A 21,978-nucleotide genomic window follows, 5' to 3' on the forward strand; every position below is an offset into this window, starting at 1 on the left:
AAAGACGAGTTTGCAATCAAAGTAGCTAGTAAACATAATTGTATTCCGAGAAAAAGAATTTGAATTTCACTACCACTACGCTCATTCAAACTCGTGGCTCATAAATTGGTAAGGTATGCGACGCACCTAATCCCTAAATCCTAAATTATAATCTTAAAATAATCCATTTTATTTATACTCAAAATAAGATTTACAGTTTATGATTTTAAGACAGATAGTCACGTAGCGAACATGTTCGCGGTGGCCTCATGATGCTGATGCTTGAAGCGATATAAAACTTCGATGTTCGCGATTCTCAAATAAACGAGGCATTCGCTTTATATGTGTTCACCGAATATCGCTTCGAAACTCTGTGGAAATGTTCCAAAAACGCAAAAACCACGAGCCAAGAGCTTACCTCGTGTTCGACGATGTGTGCTTCTAAGGTTAATGTGAACTTTTTCGAACATTGTAAAGAGCGAACTAGATGCGAAGCTCGCTTCGTCCGAGCAGAGATAAGTTTTACCCCTAAATGTTCGCAGCGATTGTGTCAAACTCATCGATTGCATGTGGTATGCTTGAGAAGGTGCTTCGTGAAGCTTCGAACAGCAATCAATTCATTTTTCGAAATTTTCCTGCCCTGCCTAATGCCAAAGATCAAATAAAAACCTCTCGAAAACGAACCGTTTGGGAAAATCATCATCATTACTGGAATTTTCATTTTCACGAAACTTTTCGATAACCTTCCGCCACTTGCGTTAATGCGCTGGGTGCACAGTGCTCTGAAAATCTAGCGTCTTAGGGCACCAGCGGGTCTAATTCAGAGCTATCTGGGCGGCGAGTTAAATCTGTAAAAAATATTAAAAATTAATTTCTATTCCATAATTCTCAGTTCAGCAATTCGAGAGATCGTGTTCACCGCAAGCCATGAAAAATAGACTACGTTGTGAAGCGATGGTCACTATTTAATAATAAATCACGGTTAAATAAAAAATAAAACTATTAAAAAATTTCAAATACTTTATAATTTTCACAAACTTGTTAGGAAAAAATGTTTAATAAGCTTTCGTAATATTGTGTAGGAAGAAAGCTGAAAATTTCAGTATGTTCTCTATCTGCAACATATAAACTCTTAAGTATACCAATTAGTTGGTATACGAATTGGAATAGGTTCGCCAAATTTTGGAAGAAGTCTATAAAATAACCCCTTGAAAACTGCCTAAAATTGTTGTGATTCGATGCAATAAAAAAATCCCCAAAAATGAAATGTACCTATTAATGTGAAACACAGTGAATAATACATACGATAAAGACCCATTTTTATCATTCTCATGGTGTATTTTAGGCTGACAAAATGGGGACATTGACTAAGTCGGGCAATTTTGACGTAGGACTACGTCTTTGTTTTCGATATGGGGGTGCACTTTGCAAATTCAACAAAAATGGTATGTAACGAAAAGTGGTCCAATTTTAAACGCTTATAATTCAGCCATCTTACGGTAAATTTTCATTTTTTTTGCGCATATCGCTCAGAAATACTTCTAAGAATAGATTCCAACCCAAAAAATTTTGATATCATGGCATCAAAATTTTAAATAATGTTCAACATAGTTAAAATACCACGCATTTGCACACAGAAGGCTGCGCTTCCCTAGTCTGGCACGACAGATTTATGTACCTAACGCGCAACGCTTCTATGAATGACGTCATCATCGACTATCTAAAGAGCAGATTTGGTCGGGCAAGCTCAGTTGCCCGTCTTTGCGTCACTATTTTGAACGCTAATAACTTCGTTATTTATGAACGGATTACCGTCTGGTTATCACCAAACAATTCGGAATTAACTGAAATTATGTTTTATTGCTATAGTGTTTTTGTATTTCAATAGTACACTATTGATCTCGAAAACGTGAAAACTCCCATACATCAGTCAATCTACCCCGGGCAGCGCCGTCAATAGTGAGCAGCTTAGTGATTCAAACGAACACGAAAAGTTACAAATAAATGTGCCTTGTGCCTGTTTGAATCAGTTGTTGCTCTTTTGCCAAACAAATAACATCGTGCCTATAGCGTCTCGTACGACAGATTTGAGCACCCAGCACACTACGCTTCTATGAATGACGTCATCCTCGACTATGTAAAGAATATCATTTCTCGAGCGACTTCATTCTCCCGTCGAACGTCGGGCCGTAAAGAACAGCAGTAGCAATCATGCATGTTGACAATGCGCTGCGATGAGTGCTGCATTTGATCACTGCTACCGCTGGGGGTGATCCGATGTAAATAGCGCGCGGCTGGAAAAGTTGGCAAACCTCAGTTGAAGCTGACTAATTGTTCCATTCTGCATGTTATTATTAAATTAAAAGCCCTTTTAAGGGCTATAACAAACAATGAAGAACAAATTTGAATATTTCCAATCATTGACAGCGATAATCCAATTGCGCAGTTTATATTCGTTATTTGTTGCTTGCATACGCGCAAGCAATCTGAAATTTGCAACAATCTGTTATTTGTTTAAATTTATCCTTCCGAAACAATACAAAAATGTGCAGCTACTTAAAGTACATTTCCAGACTGAAATTAATGAAAACCTGTGATTTATTAAAAATAATCTTTCGGAAACATAATCCAAGATTCTGCAATGTTTCAGAAAATTGGAGGATGTGGCAACACTGTCAACTAGCGAAAGCCGTATCAAAAAGAATCCGCAAATTTTTGTTCGTTATTCTGCATGAAGGCAGTCCTTCCATCAATTCCGCCGTTTATATTCGTTACTTGTTGCTTGCGCGTACTTTGACAATCTACAACAATCTGTGATTTGTTTAAAATTTTCCTTCCGAAACAATACAAAAATGTAAAGTTATTTAAAAGTATATTACCATGCTGAAATTGGCGAAAATCAAACCAAAGCCAAAAGTCTGCAATATTATAGAAATCGGAGGATGTGAAAAATCCGCAAATATTTTTTCGTTATTCTGCATGAAGGTATCCTTCCATCATCAGTGCGAAAGTGATAAAAGCCGATGTCACGTTTCAAGCTATCAGTATTTCATATTAGATTCTGAAGGGAAAGATTGTTTCTTTTTATTTCGAAATATTTATCTGATGTAAATAGCATGAGAAGGCAGACCTTGTTTTGAAGCTAATTGTTCGATTCTGCATGTTATTTTTGTTAAACCAAAAGCCCTTAGTTAGTTTAGTACTTTTCATTCCATAGTACGCGTGTTGGTGGATTCCACAAATAGTCCTTTTCAGGATTCCACCAATGGACTCCAAATATAGAACATTTCAGAGTTAATGTTAATTAAACCACCGAATATATAAAGATACATATGTTAACCCATTCATGCCCATGTTGTTTGTGGACAACAATGTTTTTAAACAGCTATAACTTTTGATTGAGACAAGATTTGCTCACAAAAACAAATAAGGCGAATGAATGTGACTATTTCCTTTCATTTGAGTTATAGCAGTTACAAGGATCAGTTCTAGAAGCGAAGTTATTGCAATTAGTTTAATTGGATTCCGATGGAGCAGTGCTGCCAGGAACAGTTTGCGTTGACATCGAAAAATGAATTTTTCATATATATTCGTTGTGGTGCAATATTATTGAAAACTGATAAAACTTATCAATTAAGACTGTCTTTGGCTACGTTTTCCATGCAATTGAATTATTGTAAATATTCTTGGAGAATTGTATTGAGCATTGGAAAGTAAAAATTGAGCAGCTTCTAGCACTGCAAGAGAAGCACCTATCTTTATGAAAATAGACTTTTCGTGTTTCTTGATCTCACCGTTTTCAAGGAAAAATAGTTTTAAAACCCTACATGCACTAGAAAAAAGTTGGGCATGAAAGGGTTAAACTTTCTTCGTTTACGAATAGTTTGAGTTATGACCAGTTATTTTTCTATCGTGCTTGCAAACATTTAATTTGATAGCAGGTATTTAAAGGAAGATGTAAGATTTTGTTTGTGAGCATCATTAATTTATGTTCCCATTTCGTGGATTTGAATAAAACTTTTTTAAAACTTGAATTCGTCACACTACAGGTTATCGATTTTAATTTAAAAATTCAACAATTATCTCTAGTGAAAAATTGCATGCCTGTGTGTAGTTCTGAAACAGTCGATGGCATTAAGGGGTTTTAACTTGGCCACGGATAATATTGCTTGCTCATAAAACTGGCTGCATTTTTAATGTCATCATGGTCGTGTCTTGTACACAACCCTTAATTTTTTTTTCTTTGCGTTGTCGTCTCTATGACAGGCTAAGGAGACGAAAACTTTCTTAGCCACAAATTCACGCGAATGGATTGAAGAAAGCGCAACGAAGGTTTATTATTTACGTTTCATCAATTTATTGATTCCACGAGATTTATTTCCACTCAACCTATCCCACTTTGCTTCTACCAATACATAGGTACTACAAAGCCTATTTATGAATGGATGCACTGTTACTCAAAAAATCGCTGAAAAAAATGCATCTAAGTCCATCCATAAAACTATTTTCGATTCTTGTATATGTTTTGCTTCGATATATGATTAAGACCACTGCAATCGCTACATTTATGTGTACTTTAGGAAAATTACGATATCGGCAAAATAAAACTATAAAGCTTGTCTTATACTAGAGCTGTAACTGTATTGTCTAAAAAACCTATTTTAATCCACCTAGCGGTGCAATTGTGCCTTTCTCAATCATGAATCACGAGAATGCGTGCGTTTTTTATATTCATTAAAAACTTTTAAATGCATATATTACATTTTATTATTATACATCACATGACAACTATATACAGGAAAATAAATCATTATTCGAGTTCTAAAATTTTGAAAAAGAAAAAACAGCCACGGTAATATTGAACTGAAAAAAGGTGCGAAATCGGCAAAGTCTCAAAAAGTCGATTTTTATAAAAAAAAAATTTTTCGAGATAACATAAAATCTCGACGTTTCATGCATTTTAAAGATGTTTGGCATCAGAAATACGAATTCGATTTCTGAAATTTCATGAGGTCCCCCCTTTGAAAAAAAAATTTGAGTTCCGGCTTATATGGGAATTTCATATGTGACCGGACGATTTAGTCTATATTTCCGGACCCATATAAGCGATCCGTACGAAATTTTGTTGACATCTATGGGGATATTATAGCTATCATTTGGGACTAAGTTTGTGAAAATCGGCCCAACCATTTTCGGGAAACTGATGTGAGTTCGTAAATTTTGAAAGATGGCCGCTTTTCCCGGGCACTTCCGGAACCGTCTATGGTGGTCAATGTAGTCAACGAAAGTTTGGTTGGCCGTCGGTGACCTAGAACAGCAAATTTAAGTTATTTGAGAGACATTTTAGCGAAATTTTTACCTTTTTTGCTTTCATCGGAGTATCGGTTTGAATCACAATTTGCTGTGATCGCACGCCACAACCTGTAACTCCGGAACCGGAAGTCGGATCGGGATGAAATTAAATAGCCATTTACGGGGACGCAATACCTTTCATTTGAGGCCAAGCTTAGTCGAATCGGTCTAGCCATCTCCGAGAAACCGATGTGACTGTTATTCTGAATTTAGATACTTCCGCCGGGGCTTCCGGAACCGATGATGGTGGCCAATGTGGCCAAATAGACTTTGAATGGATGTTAGTGACCTAATACTACAAATCGAAGCAGTTGTGGTCATATTTTGGAAAAAAATTCACCTTTATACATTCATTGCAGAATTTATTAAAATCGACATTTTCTGCGTGTTCGTACTCATCACCCTGTAATTCCGGAACCGGAAGTCGGATCCATTAGAAATTCAATAGCAAGCTATGGGAACGTTGCACCTTTCATTTGAGACTATGTTTGTCAAAATCGGTTCAGCCATCTCTGAGAAAAATGAGTGACATTTTTGGTCACATACACACACACATACGCACATACACACACATACATACATACACACATACATACACACACACAGACATTTGCCGAACTCGACGAACTGAATCGAATGGTATATGTCACTCGGCCCTTCGGGCCACCGTTAAAAAGTCGGTTTTCAGAGCAATTGCAATACCTTTCTATTGAGAAAGGCAACATGATTTTTAAGCATCGGTCTGGTTGTTTACCGCACACAATAGAAACCTTTTTAAAATTTTAAAGCAGTTCCAGATACTAGTTCGGTTTTCCATCGCAGTTTTCTGTCTGCTTTCTTTAATCGGATTCGATCGCTCATTGTAAATAAAATGACCTGATGAGCAAGACGATTTGATTCATGAAGTTAACTGTAGAAAGAAATGTTTGATTAATTATTAATCCAAATGTAATAAGAAATTAAATATTTCACGTATTGCAGTCCTACGTCTTTAATTCGTACAACCCCATAGGGCTGTCCCTTGTAGTTTTTTTTCATTGGATAGATCCAAATAAATGACAATCGGATGTAGATCGTAAAATGCACTATTTTAATTTTTTTTTATTTTCACTCCCAGTTCACAAATTGAATCAGAATGTTAACTGCTTACAAAGTAACTCCATAAATACCCTAAGCAAAGATTTAATAAAAGATTTTAAATATGCGCATTTTTCCTAATAAAATTTAATAAACTCACATAAAAAATCCAAATAAAAATATTTTAAAATTGATTGCGAACGCAACGGTGATCAATATATTTGTTCGTTAAAATATATTACTGGGATGCTCAAAACTTTCAATTCTGTTTTAATGTACTTATTATTTTATTTATAAAATCGTAGAAATTTTGTAAGCAAATAAAATCGTTCCAATCTGCATTGATGCATTACAGAAATATATCTATATTCTCTGTCTGCCACAGTACAAACAAAAATATGAAATATAACACTTGTGAATTTAAAATGATCATTCTGTCAAAGTTTGATTTTTTGTTTGACCTTTGTTTACTTTTTATTTAAACTTCGCAGAAAAAACGTGTACAATATTAATTCGCAGAGTGTGATCTAACCTTTATTTATAATTGATATTTATTCCAAACTTGTTAAAATTCGCTTGAAACGAATATAAATTATCTCCCCCGTGTCGACAGGTATCGTGTTCAATTAGAATGACATTCACAGTTCATTTTGAATTCAAATTGAAATATTTCAACCAATTTTTTAATCAAAGTTTAAAATAACTATCATGGCACCAGTTACAAACGATGGTTCAACCACCTCAAACTTATTTTCTTTTGTGCATTGAATATTATGGCACTACAAAATGCTGTGCATCATCGGCCAACTATAACCTATCCACCAAGTTAATGTTCCAAGTTCAGAAACATATCGGTTACATGTTGACAAAATTGTTCTCACGCGATATGGAACGAGACATATGACGAGGAAAAACTATTTTACCGCAAGAAAATATCGGAATGAAAAACAATTCTCCGTGTTGTCTAATTCACTCATATTCTTTAACATGAATTTGTTGTAAGATTGTTGTTAACATTGTCGTGTATCGCAGATCAGAACGCAGCAATATAAATGACAGCATCGTTTGGTTAAAGCTTGCCAAATAGTTTAGGCCGGTTTTAAAGTTAGTCCGGTTTAAAAATAGTTAGTACGCATTTGAGCTTACGACTATAGTGTCTCTAGACATTTGTCGATATCCCTATGTTAAGGTTTCGTAATACAAGCATAAGTTTTCGTGCATAAACTTTTGTATTGTTATTAATGACAATTATGTATTGGTTTCTTTCGCCGCGGACGATTGATTCTTATGTTATAATTATTCGCTCGCGTTCTTATGCTATCTGGCGCATTTTGTATACAATTTGATATCGCATTTCGTCCATTTTGAATTAAAATATAGAATTAGAGTACAAATTGTACAAATATTATTTAATTAAGAGTTGAAAATTACTGCAAATCTTCATAAGCCCGAACGGACGTTCGCTTACGTCAAAGCCCTCCCCAGAGAAACATTTCTCCCAAATAGTATCAATGTATCTCCTTCCTTTTCCCACTTCTGTACCATATACACAACGAGCATCAGTTCTATGCAATTGAAAGGAAATGGTACCATTTCCCAAATTGAATAGCCAAAGCATCTTTCGCGAAAAATTCCACATCATTCGGAGGAAAAGCTGGATTTCTTCAACTTGCACCGAAGGTAGCAAAAAGCATCATCGGAAGCAGTGCAGGGCAGTACAAGTAGGTAGTACCCATAGTTCAGATTAAGAAGAGTCGTAAAAATCAGAACAAATCTGCACTCGTGATCGAAATTCACCGAAACGTTGTTAGCATTCAGAGCAGAACCACCCACCAGCTTCGTCGGTTCGTTGATTCACTCTCACACCGTTTGATGTACAGGATTCTGGATTTTCCGGGTTTCTTTCGATGGTAGTTACGTGATGTGTGTAGGTACGATTGAGCTTAGCAGAAGAACAAGATGCGTTCAACCGTGGGTAAAGTGTTTACAGAAGATTAAGGACACATGTTTGCAGAAGAATCTTTATTTGCAAGAACTACTTTGAAATCTATTCCTAAAACTTGATTAACTAGTATCACATATTTGCTAATTACTGAGTATAGGTAGGAATGGGGTATAAATGGAAGGTAGCTTTACCGAGCTGTGGATGGATATGCTTACAACATGTAAAAAATGTACATCAAAACAAATAATATTGAGGTAACACTGCATCGATTACTGAAAATTTATCTTAAATAACAAGCACAGCGAGATAATTCCACCCGAAAAAAGTTAATTCGTCGCAAAATTAATAAACTAACGAAATATTAAAATAAAAGAGAAATGTTTTACAATAAGCTTCTATATTCAATTTTGAATGTTCCCCAACATTGGATTCAAATTTTACAAGCTTTCTTCAAATCGAAAAGGGCGGTATAATAGAAAAACATATGAAAGAATTATGAAGACCAAGCTAGATCTAATCATATTCCAACATCCACCTTATTATAATGCTCACGCCGTGATGCATCGAAAGTACTGTGCGAGTCTCTAATATGTAATCATCATCATCATCAGCAGCAGCAGCAGCATCTTTCCCATCTCCATTCATTGATTGTGCTGTTTGCATGCGGAAAACGTAAATCCTCCTTACGTTCGCACTAAGCTCAGAACTGACGGGTGCCGTCAGCAGACGTCCGCGTTTCCTTGCCTATAGAAAACCGAGCTTACTCACAAGAACTGAAAAATGAGAATTTTAATGCGATCATGTAGATGTTAGAAGCCCTTTACCATCCAAGTAATTGGAATCATTATAAGGAGCAGCATTTTACAGTGCACGCAGATAAGTGGGATTTATTATATTTGCTTTTTGAAGACCTGACACGAACCCGATTGTTTGGTAATTTCTAGAAATTGGAATGAATATGTAATATTTTCTAACCTTTGGAGATCAAAAGAAAAAATAATTCAATTTAGCAAATAAAACATTTGCATCAAATTGATTATCTTGTGAATAACAGAGCTAAACAAATCTTTAAAACTAACTTATTAACTATAAACAGGTCTAATCGTTGCAATTAATGATTGTACAATGGGGTCAAATAGGTATGGGGGTACAATAGGTATATGGCATTATCTTTGCTATGTTATTGCAGAGGTCGCTCATGTTATATGAATTATATATACAGTAAAGAACATCGTTGACGACTGTCATATCGGCTGATACTGTGGATCAGCTGTATTAGTTACGGCGTCGTTCATTTTGCATAAGTTGTTCTGCGAAAACGTTCATTGTCTTTCATTCTCAGTACCGTACATTTAATCAATGTAAAAAATGTCCAGTGAGTTTTTCTTATGTAAAAATTATGGTGAACACGAGTTTTGTGGTGGTTTTTCGTTATTTTTGGTTTTGAAAAAATAAGGACATCAACCTGAAACATACGCTTGGGGCACAATAGGTTTGGGAACACTAGAGGTCACTACTATAATGTAAATTAAAATTATTTTGACAGGTAAATTTTACGTAATTTTGTGCGAAAAACACTGGCGCCAGAATTCGATTAGCCTCTAACCAATTCAAGGTTACGTTCAAAACATTACGTGCTCGTGGGAAAGGAAAATGCTCATTATCAATGAAAGTGCGTCAGATATTTCTCGTGAGTTAACAATATAATAATTTAAGGTGTTGTTGCAATAGATAATGGATGGAAAAAGAGAAGGAAAAGGAATCGAAAAAATGCTCCTAAGCGCAAACGTGATCGTCGCACATCTAATCAACCACGTAAGCCGGAATGCACAACTTCAATCGCACACTCTGGCGACGCCTAAGACATCGAAGAAATCATTCACAAGTACAAAACCAGACGCAACTGCAGAAAAAACATTCAATGTTTTTTTTGCCAAAGGGATGTTTATCCAACATTTTTTTCAACATTTCCTTCCGTGGTTTCATAAGCCACTTCCTCATTTTTTATCTAAATGACGTAAATGGATGTATTATTTGTGTCATTAATTTTTAAAAACTACAAGGGGCAGCCCTATGGGGTTGCTCGTAATATAGACGTAGGACTATACTACTTAATGTAACATATTTATTTTTTTAGTACATTTAGAGTAATAATAAATCAAATATATTTCTTACGTATAGATTAAGCACAACCAATCAAAATCAAATGTTACATATTGAACAAAAACTTTTTGGTTATCAGGTCATTTCATTTGTAGTAGGTGACCGAATCCTGTTAAACTTATTTGAGAAGATGTGAAGAAAGAAGACAGAAAACCGTGATCGAACTAATATATGGAACTAAATCTTTATAGCACAAGATCAGCGTTTAAAAATTGTAAAAACTATTCGATTGTTTTAGACAATATAATAACATTTCATGTATAGACCAAGCTTTCTAGTCACATTATTGTAACTTTCCTAAAGTACGCATAAAAATGTAGCGAATGCAGTGATCTTAATCATATATCGAAACCATAAATATACAAGAATAGAAAACAATTTTATATGTGGACTTAGATGCGTTTTTGCAACAATTTTTCTAGAGGCATTGTATTCATTCATAAATAGGGTTTGTAGTATGTACCTATTAGCAGAATCAAAATAGGACAGGCTAAGTGGAAATGAATCACGTGAAGTGGAAATGAACCAATGAATTGATCGAACGTAAATAATAAAGTTTCGTTGTGTTTTCCATCGATCCGCGTAAATTTGTTGCTAAGAAAGTTTTCGTCTTTTCACAACAAAAGCACAGATTGCTATCATGCAGGTTACGCATGCAACCGCTAACAAACAGGGATGACACATTGCAATTTTTGAAAAATAAAGCGTTTCAAATGGTGTTTGGTTGTTCCGTTTCCACGTTAGAGCTTACGTTAATAGTGTTTTCGGACTACTCATCAAAATAGCAATAGTTTTTTTTATTTTCTGCTATGATTTTCGTGATTAATCCTCCTATAACAGCAACTCCACGAAAAAAACTTATACAATCTCTCAGAATTCTGTAACATTTGGTAAAATCGTTCTTTACCGAAAAATATTAGATGCGTATTTTTTTATTTCATCATTAGGGTGTCCCTTTCCACGTTAGACTGGTCCAAACAATCGTGAAAAATCACGCTGAAATTTTTAAATATTCGTAACTTTTAACCCTTTCATGCCCAACTTTTTTCTAGTGCATGTAGGGTTTCAAAACTATTTTTCCTTGAAAACGGTGGGGTCAAGAAACACGAAAAGCCTATTTTCATAAAGACAGGTGCTTCCACGACAGTGCTAGAAACTAATCAATTTTTACCTTCTAATGCTTAATACAATTCTCCTAGAATAATTACAATAGTCCAATTACGTGGAAAACGTAGCCAACGACAATCTAAATTGATAAGTTTTATCAGTTTTCAATAATATTGCACCATAACGAAGATAAACGAAAAAATCATTTTCCGTCGTCAACGTAAACTGCCCTGGCAGCACTGCTCCATCGGAGTCCAATCAGACTAATTGCAATAACTTCAGTTCTAGAGCTGATCCTTGTAACTGTTAATACTTAAATTAAAGGCAATAATCACATTAATGGGTCTTACTTGTTTTTGTGAGCAAATCTTGCCTCAATCAAAAGTTATGGCTGTTTAAAGACTTTGTTGTCCACAAACAACATGGGCATGAATGGGTTAAAGTGCTGCACCGATTTTTATCGGTTATAAGTCAAATGAAAGGTGTTTAAATGTAGTTTCAAGAAAAAGTGGTAAACATTGGAAAATATTGGTTTTTGTGTGAACAAAATGCGTATTAATTGGTTTTTCTTGATTTTCACTACGAAGGGCCTTAACCACTCCAAACTTTTACATTTTTATTTGAAAAATCATTTAATTCTACACAACATATCCCAAAAATTAGGCTTCAGGATCTAAAGGTTTCGGGGAAAATAAAGAATCTATGTATACACCCCACGTGCATGGAAACGATGAATCAGGAATCAGAATATATTGGCTTAAATGGCACGTTCCCCGTGCTTAGTTGGGGATTTACCATACATCTCCAGCGAGATTTGAATTTGTTGCATTTCATTTGGATTCCTTCAATGTGGCCCTTGAAAGTAACTTTTTATCGTAAATCAAATTCAAACATTTAGCTTAATCTACCCACGGTAAATTCAAACCATTGAATTCAATATGTTTTTGATTAGTTTTAAGATTAGAAGCTCTCTGTTTATGCGCTTAAAAAATTTGACGACAAATGACTCTAAGTCTCTTACCTGCAGTCAAGATGCTCATCTCAGAATAGAGATTTTTTATAGCCTACGGGTATATTTGGAAGATCAGAAGTTAAATATTAGGATTAAAGCGACGCTTGACCCTTAAGGGTCGCCTTCTTGAACGGGTAGCATATTGGCTGTACAATTCTGATAAAATACCTGTGAGGTACGCTGGGTAAGATAATTTTTAATTATATTTATTATGTAAGTTGGAAAATTGAAATCCCACATTTTGGCAATTCATCTTGAATAAATTGAAGAAGAACTCCCGTGGAACGGCTTCCTGATATATTTTCCTTTGTCATTTTAGTTAGGGGAACATAGAGAGAGTTGACCAAGCGCGATATTCAACAATTATCAATAACTTGTTATTTAAAAAATATTTTCATGTTTTTTTTGGATCCCATGAGGTAATTTTAAAAGTTTGGAGTGAAAAATCCTTTCCTTATAGAAAATATTTCGTAATTTATTGATTTGCGTTAAATGATGTTATTTTTTGTCAAACTTTGTATGGACATATCTACTAGAGTAATTAATTTTTTGACGTAGGACTACGTCTTTGTTTTCGATATGGGAGTGCACTTTGCAAATTCCACAAAAATGGTATGTAACGAAAAGTGGTCCAATTTTAAACGCATATAATTCAGCCGTCTCACGATACATTTTCAAATTTTTTACACATGTCGCCCCGAAATACTACTAAGAATAGATTCCACTAGATAAACCCAAAGATTTTTGATATCATGGCATTAAAAAATTAAATAATGTGCAACCTAGTTAAAGAACGGATTTGGCCAGACAAGATCAGTTGTCTGTTGAACGGCAGGCGGAGTAAATCACTGCGCTGTGTGTTTTCACAGCCAGTGTAGCTTGTTGTCTCTTTCGCTCTACCCATCATCATTAACGTTGACTCATATTGCTTGGTGCACTTGGGTTCAATGTTTCAGGTGAATGTGCGGGTAGGTATATCTAATTTGTTAGCAGGGTTATATTTACAGATTTTTCTGTAATGTCACAGATTTTTTCACAATTTTTGATCACAGAGTCTTTTTGCAGATGGCAGATTTTTGGCATTTTGATGAAAATTTCACAGATTTTCACACATTTTTGGAAATATTGTGACTTTCCACATATGATTTTACTGTTTCAGTTATCACAAATGGTAAAAAGATATTTTTGACCGAAACACAGATTTCAATGTGGCATCCCTGTTCGTTAGCGGTTACATGCATAACCTGCATGATAGCAATCTGTGCTTTCGTTGCTCAAAGGTGAAAACTTTCTTAGCAACAAACTTACCCGGATCGATTCCAAATATTAGTTCGGTCAAGGTTTTCTGTCTTCTTTCTTCAGATCTTCTCAAATAAGTTTAATCGGATTCGATCATCTACTACAAATGAAATGACCTGAGAAGGGTTAGTTCAATATGTAACATTCGATGTTGATTGTTTGTGCTTAAACTATACGTGGGAAATATATTTGATTTATTATTAAACTAAATGTACTAATAAAATACAAATTTTGATTTAAGTAGTATAGTCCTACGTCTACAGTTCGTGCAACCCCATAGAACTGCCCCTTGTTGTTTTTTATAGAACTCATATACCATGTTAATCCATTTCAGTGTTTTTTTTTATTTAAAAGAGCGCCATTTCGCGAACAATCAGAATATTGAAAAAAAACTACGTACGTCGCTTGCACGGTTGCCATATTGTGACATAATAACATGATTTTTTTTGTGTTTCACAACTAGTATTATAAATTCCGTTTTACAGCATGTTGATTCACCTCTTTATTGCGTCTGGAAAAATTCCCTAAATATACCTTTTTCGTGTTCTACAGTGGTGTAACCCTTTAATTTAATGATGAAAAACGAAAATTTTGCTGCATTTTCATTAAATTTCATTAAAAACTGGTAAAATCTGTCAATTGTGAATGTCAATTGTGAATGTTTTTGACTACCTTGTCCAAGCAATTGGACTATTGAAAAAATCCAAGGAAAATTGTATTGTGCATTGGAATTAGAAGGTAAAAATTGAGCAGCTTCTAGTACTGCGAGAAAAATACTTATCTTGATCAAAATCAGTTTTTCGTGTTTCTTGAACTCAACTGTCATAAGGAAAAATAGTTTTGAAACCCTATATGCGCTAGAAAAAAACATGAGCAGGTTAAATTACAAAAACTGCGGTAATTAAAAAACTGAGTTGATTCAAAAATCCGCGTAAAAGCTGCATTAAAAACCGCATTTGAAATACTTCAGTGCATAATGGATAAACTAGCAGTTCCACGCACGCATTCCGATTTTCTGTCTGCATACGACCACATCCCGGCTGATCTTCACTAATGCCTTCCTCTCGAAACGAAACTGAGACAGGCTCAAATCCGTCAACCTGTTGAAATGAATGAACTGACAGTGTTTGTGGATAGAACCCGACCCAGTCACGGGTTCAAGCAAAAACGCCATTAGATGGCCTGTAACCAGGTTGGAACCGTAGGGAGGTAAGAGACAGGAGTTCTGTATCAGAGGTGAATGGCGACATAGTTTGGTCTCATGTTGCACAATAGCACGGCTTTGCCAACCAATGCACACTATGTACCCTAAGGAAGTTGAAAAATTCATCTTCACACGTTTTTAGTGAACGAGCATCCCAATTTAAAAAATATTAATCATTATTTAAAATCTGAATTGAGCTTTAAGGACATTATACAAGCGTGCCACAACATAGCTACTACGCCACACACACCCCTCTCCCCTGCCTAACCATATATCTGGAATGAGCAAATATAAAAATACGTTTTTCAACACACTAACCTTGCCGGTGTACCACGAAACTGCTACCGGAGGAAGCTAGAACATTTTCCGATACAATCAACCCGAGTTTTTAACGGAATGCCATCTGTAGTTCTTATTTTGTGCGAAAATATCACCCCTCTTGGGGGCGGGCATAGCGTAGTTGGTAACTCGATTGCCTTGTACGCAGCACACCTGGGTTCGAGTCCCGACCCCGCACATAGAGTTAAAAAAATTCATAAGAGATTTTTCTAACCCTAAGAGGCCAATAACCTTAAGGTTAAAACCTCTATAACACTAGTTTACAAATTTTGGGTTAATTGCATGAAGTTAAGAAAAAAGGTGTTTTCTAAGTCAATTTTGGGTCGCTGAGCACGAAAATCATATCCATTTTCTTTGTCAAAGAACCGTTTTCGTGATTTTTTGAAAATGGTGTTTTTGAGCACTTTTTGCAGTTTTTGATCAATATCTCAGGAACAGATCTTCCGATTAACACAAACGACTCACCATTTGAAAGGTATTGATGTGCCCATTCCAAAAATGTATAACATGTTAGGATAAAATATCAACAATTTAGGGTTAAGAGCAACCAAAGTCAAAAAAGTAGTGTTTGGTAAAATTACTAATTTTTAGTTGATTTTTTATAAAAAAATAAATCAGCAATAAAAATCTTTTAAAATCTTATGTGACAGACAAATTTCTCACGTGAATTTTAAGCCTAAGATCACGAAAATCCGACAAAAATTGGTGATGTTATTAAGCGCCGAGTGAAAATTGCTCTGCTTTTCACATATCTCTTTTGGTCTTAAATAAGATTGCACTAGTTTACAAGAAAAATGAAGTTACGAGAAAAAGTGTTTTCTAGATTAATTTTGGGTAGCTGAATACGAAAATAATACTCTATTTCTCTTTAAAAGAAGTTCAAGTTAAACAAAAGTTTTTCTTTTGCTTCCGCTTTTTTGTTTTTGCTCTATTTTTTATTACAGAAAAATAATTTTTCATATTTTCAGAATCTAATGTGACAGATTTTAACAATTTTAAGGTAATCGCGATAAGCTAAGAAGGAAGGTGTTTCCTCAGTTAATTTTGGATCGCTGAATAGTCCTTTTTTTCAAAGAAACATTTTCAAGATTTCTTTGAAAAAGGGGCACTATTTTAGTTATTTGTCAATAAAAAAGGATCCGACCGAAACAGTTCGAAAGGTATTGATGCGCCCTTTTCGAAAATGTATAATATGCGTGGATCAAATCTCGACAAATATATTATTATGGCTTAAAAGACAACTGTCAAAATTCTCTTTCAAAGGAAATTTCAGACAAACTGTTACCCGCCAATCACAGATGTGTATAGTAAACAAAAGAAAAAAGTTTTCTCTTGCATCAACTGCTATGAACTGCGTTTAGCCAGTAACGGTTTGTCCGGAATTGTCTTTCAAAGAGAATTTTGACAGTTGGCTTTTAAGCTGTAGTCGTATGTTTGTCGAGAAATGTACATTTTTTATGATTACAATCGACCAAAGTAAAAAAAAAGTCTAATGCTCGACCTTTTTTTTTAAAAAATGCATATTTCTAGTAATTTTTTTATAATAAATCAAGGACAAAAGAAAATTATTTTAGAATCTAATGAGATAAATAATCTTTTTGCATAAATTGTTATCCAATGGTCACAAAAGTCGGATTAAAAATGTAGATGGTATGAAGCACTGAGTGAAAATTGTAACTTTTTATTTTTCGCACAATCATACTTTCGGCTGAAATAATCTTCTATACTTGATAGTTATTGTTTGTGTTGGGTACTGTCTTTTCGAGCTTGCATCCATCCATCCTGCGGCATTTGAAAGGTTTGGATATTTCATTGTACAACTAAGTGCTTTTTTTCAAATGCGGAAATATTGTTGGAAAAGTTTTGTTTTCTCTGTGGTGAGTATATATTTTACGATTTAAAGGAATTTTCGCCTTCTGCTTCAACAGGCTTCACAGCAGATTCTCAGTTCACAGATTATTACGTGGCTAGTGCTACGATCCCACTGAGACTCCTTCCCGATAGGGATTCGAATATTTGAAGACTGGCTTATGAGCCCAGTGCTACACTCTCTAAACCGCCGCGTCAGGGCAGGGTCCGCCAAAATCATAAAATTTCCATTTCGCTCAATGTGCCATAGCATCAACATTTTCCATCCGATCTTAGTGATATTAGGCTTAAAATTAATGTAAACATATTATCTGTCATCTTAGATTCTAAAAGGTCTGAAAAAAAATTATTTTTCGGTAAAAAAATCTTTTAAAAATGAGTATCTTTTAAAAATGGTCAAAAATGCACTTTTTTAAAACTTTGGTCGCTTGCAGCACTAAAAATTTTACATATGATCGACACATATTATATGTTTTTGGAAAGGACATCTCGGTACCTTTCAACTTGCATATTGACTATATTAATTGGATGATTTTGACACGAAATATTGACTAAAAACTACAAAAAGTGCTCAAAAACGAGTTTTTTGAGAAAATCACAAAATCGCTTCTTTGAACAAAAAAATGAATATTGTTTTCGTGTTCAGCGACCCAAAATTAGTCTAAAAAATGCTTTTTCTTGGAGCTTCATTTTTCTTGTAAACTAGTGTAATCGATATAAAAAAATCACCCCTCTTCACTTGGTTTCTTTTCGAAACACTCTTATGTTTCTTCTTCTCATTTTCATTGCACTTTTCCAAATGCACTTATTTCACACACCACTACAAAAAACACCCGCGAAACTTTAATCGTTTACAAACAAAACTTCAAATTTTCTGCCACTGTACAGATGACTGAAGGAAAATGTCCGAAAACTCTCATTTGTGCGTTTGAATTTTCACTTCTAATTCCAATTTTTTTCATTGTAAACAAGCGAGTCGGTGTCTAGCAATAAGCGTGCGTTCCTGGCTTACACACATCTTCACCTTAAACTCATAATAATTTTAACGACATTCAATTAGCTAGAGAATACTGGGTAGAGAAAGTTATGAAAATTTAAAGCAATAGTACTCAAGTGAGAGCAAGGATGTTAAGTATACAGATCGGAAAGCTAGAAGTGGCAGGGTCATTGGAACAGGTTTAATACCTTACGGGCTTAGCTTTTATCTTCTGTTGCCTATACCAATAAATTTTCTCAATCACCAAACCCGATATGTATCTGAAAATATTTACAAAGCGCACGTTTTCAATAAATCTGACGTTCCCATTCATCGACAAGCCTAATATTATTCAACACTTATTAACTTATATGGAGTGTAGATTGATATAAACGGAAAACGCACCCGCCATTGAAGATTGCGTACTATCATAACTGCTTATTGTTTCACTTTATATCTTCGTTAGCCTAGTTATTAATGATAATCATAAAATTCATACGCATTGCAATTGTTATATGCATTTCATTATTTCTTAAAACTCATTTCACCCCATTTCACGTTACCCTCATACCCGATTGATTGTACGCAAACGTACAGAAAGATGCTGCTTCACACTAAAATCAACTTGAAAATGAAATATTCCGCTCAAAGCAAAAGCTTCAATTTAGCCATTTGCCAGGAAAAATGCAAGATGAAAGGCGAGACAGCTGTAAACGATATGTATTTTCCAAACAACATCATCTACATGGTGAAAAATATGCTGACAGAAATTGTTGCTGCGAGATACCTTCTGGATGAGAAACACAATTTTAACTTTCCTTCTCCTATTGATTTCATCCCCCGCTTCACATTCACAGCATCAGCTTGTAACTGTACACCTCTTTTTATCATTTATATACGCTTCAAGAATCGTTTTCAACAATTCTTTGCGCATTTCGTTATTATTTTTATTTTGCGACCATGGTAAACATCCATCAAAATCCCCACCGTAAGCAGCGAGTCATATTAACGACAGTCTACTTACACTCTTAGAGCTCACTTCGTAAATGGCCGGGCAAAGTAGCAAAAAAAATATCCACCTTTTTTCCATTCGAAGAAAAGTTTTCCCGATATTCAGACCACAAAATAAACATGCCATAGTCTGTAGGAATATACCAACTAGTTGGAAGTCAAGTCTACGTGCTTCATGAAGCGTATCACTGGAGCATGATATAATATTTTTAGCAGAATTAATAATTTTTAACGTTGAATAGACCCTCTTAAATTTTTCCTTTTTTGAGCATCATTTTAACTCAGGTACGTTTGATTATTCTGCTTCCAAGAAGATGATTGCTTCTTCTTGAAAGAGCTCTTTTAAAGAATTTATATTTCGAAAGAGAAAGGTTCAAGTTATCCAATAAAACCAGGGATCCCTTCAGTTTAAGAAAATTGGGATAAAACTTTACCAATTACCATTTACCATTTTCGCTCGAAATAATACTGACTGTTTATTCAAATCATGTAAATCCCTACCACACATACGAACATTGCACTAAACCACTCGTTTGTTCTTTTATCTATTCCACAGGGATTCTGCATCCTGTTCAGTTTCGTGATAAAGGCTGAAGTGAAAGACGAATCGGAATCCACCAGTAGTAAATCTAGTACCAAAAATAGTTTAGATGATAATTGTTGTTCGGGATCAATAAATAGTCCGTTAAGTTGTAAGTGTTCCCATTAATGCTACCCATAAATGTTGTACATATAGTCAGATAGATGATAGAAATAAATAGAATCCATTTTCCATTCTGTGTGACTGTTTCTAGTTTATACTACCCAAGATCTAGATAAGGAAAATGAATGTATGCCTTCTAGTGGCAAAACAACGAAAATTCCGCTGACAATACTGCCCTCACCTAATCAGCCGCAACAGCAACACCATCATCAAACTCAGCTGCCCACCCATATCACAACCATCGAGCCATGCATCCATGGCGATGGTCACAGTGTAGAAACCTATTTGGGTGGTGGTATTTCGGTGGGTACGACCAGCATTTGCAACATCGTTGCGCACGAGTATGAAAGTGCAAAAGCAGCCGCGGTTACATCGAGTCCCCATGGTTTGTGTAATTTCAATGCAAACACAGCAGCGCGATGCTGTGAACTGATGGACCAACGGTATCATCATCATCACCATCATCATCATCATCCGTCGTCAGCGGGCGCTGCAGCAGCAGCGGTGGGACCGAGTGGGATCCCAATGGAGAATACCACGCTTTTATCAACGACAGCAGTGCCTCCCCCGTCTGGTGGTGTGATAGGTCAGTTCGATTGGCACCAGCAGCACCAGCAACAGCAACAGCATGAACAGTCTCAGCAGGCCATTGTCGGCATCATGGGATGTGGAAGTGCGAATGGCAGCAGTGGTTTACGAGAAACCTCTTTTCCGCATCAGGGCGCTGTCAGTGGCACAACGTATTACATCAACAACCAACAGCAACCGGAAACGAACGAGTTCGTTGGCGTTGGAGGACTGGATATACTGAAAGGTGTTGGCCAAGGTACGTTAGCTAGAACGAATCACTAAATGTTCCTTGATTAATACAGAAGAGATCAACTCATTAACGCAACCCTACCTAGTGTGGTTCAAATAGGGGAAGGTAGGCTATTTGTGGCTAAAAGGCTACAAACCGCTTATTATGAACAGAGTAGAGCAGATGGATACTAGAGTGGCTCGTCATTAGGGTGTCCCAAAGTGACACAATGTTTTAAAAAAATATCGTGTTCACTTATTTTTGATTATTATTATTATTATTGAGAGGGAAAACCCGCGGGAGTGGATTTTCAAAAGCTCCTTCTCCCGTAGGCACAAAACCTCTATCTTTTAGGTATCAACAGTTAACAAACAAACCAAATGATACAATGACTAACACTAAACACTGCTTAAAATAAACACTTCCTAAACTCTAACTTACATAGGTAAAGTATTAACATAACATAAAAAATTGGCTAACACTATCAGGTTTGGGAAATGGCGCGCGAAAACATTTTTTTAAAGAAGTTCAAGACAAATTGAAGTCAAAGACATTGTAACATTGATTGAACACTCTACACATGCTACTGACGGGTTCATTTTTGCCATCAATAGTACGAGACACGGGAAGACGGACAAAACAGGTGGAACGAAGGTTTCGGAGGCGAATATCAACATTGAGAAAAAGGAGTAAATCAGGGCAGTCGATGCGAGACAATAACAGATCAGAGACAAAAGACGCTTTGGCCACATTGCGGCGCAAAGACAGTGTTTCAAGACCAATGAGGTTGCAACGATCTTCGTATCTGGGGAGATTGTAGGGATCGCTCCAAGGCAGGTGACGCAGCGCAAAACGCACAAATTTACGCTGAATACTCTCGATGCGTTGAATGCTGTTCTAGTAGAAAGGAGCCCAAACAACTGCGGCGTATTCCAGTGTGAAACGAACGAGCGAGCCGTACAACGTTTTTGACAGTTATGTGTCCAACAAAAAAAACACCTTTAACAGGCCAACGAGGGTACCCGGGTACCCACAAATTGAAATGCTCATAACTACGGCTTCGTTTAACCGATTTGGACACTTTTAGATGTTTTGGATTCAGAAACTCGTCCACTTTTTGATTCTGTACAATAGAACCGGAAT

At 35.6% G+C, this 21,978-nt stretch overlaps 1 protein-coding gene across 1 annotated transcript in view; it reads left to right on the plus strand.

Moving 5' to 3' along the window:
* LOC131679305 (uncharacterized) overlaps positions 1-21,978 on the plus strand; it is a 615,352-nt gene that overhangs the window by 567,166 nt on the left and 26,208 nt on the right. Inside the window, exons 21-22 of the mRNA XM_058960013.1 lie at positions 19,890-20,025; positions 20,128-20,862. Coding sequence (XP_058815996.1) covers positions 19,890-20,025; positions 20,128-20,862 — 871 coding nt within the window. The remainder of the gene's footprint in view (positions 1-19,889; positions 20,026-20,127; positions 20,863-21,978) is intronic.

The sequence above is a fragment of the Topomyia yanbarensis genome, chromosome 2 (assembly GCF_030247195.1).
Source record: "Topomyia yanbarensis strain Yona2022 chromosome 2, ASM3024719v1, whole genome shotgun sequence".
Classification (NCBI taxonomy): domain Eukaryota; kingdom Metazoa; phylum Arthropoda; class Insecta; order Diptera; family Culicidae; genus Topomyia; species Topomyia yanbarensis.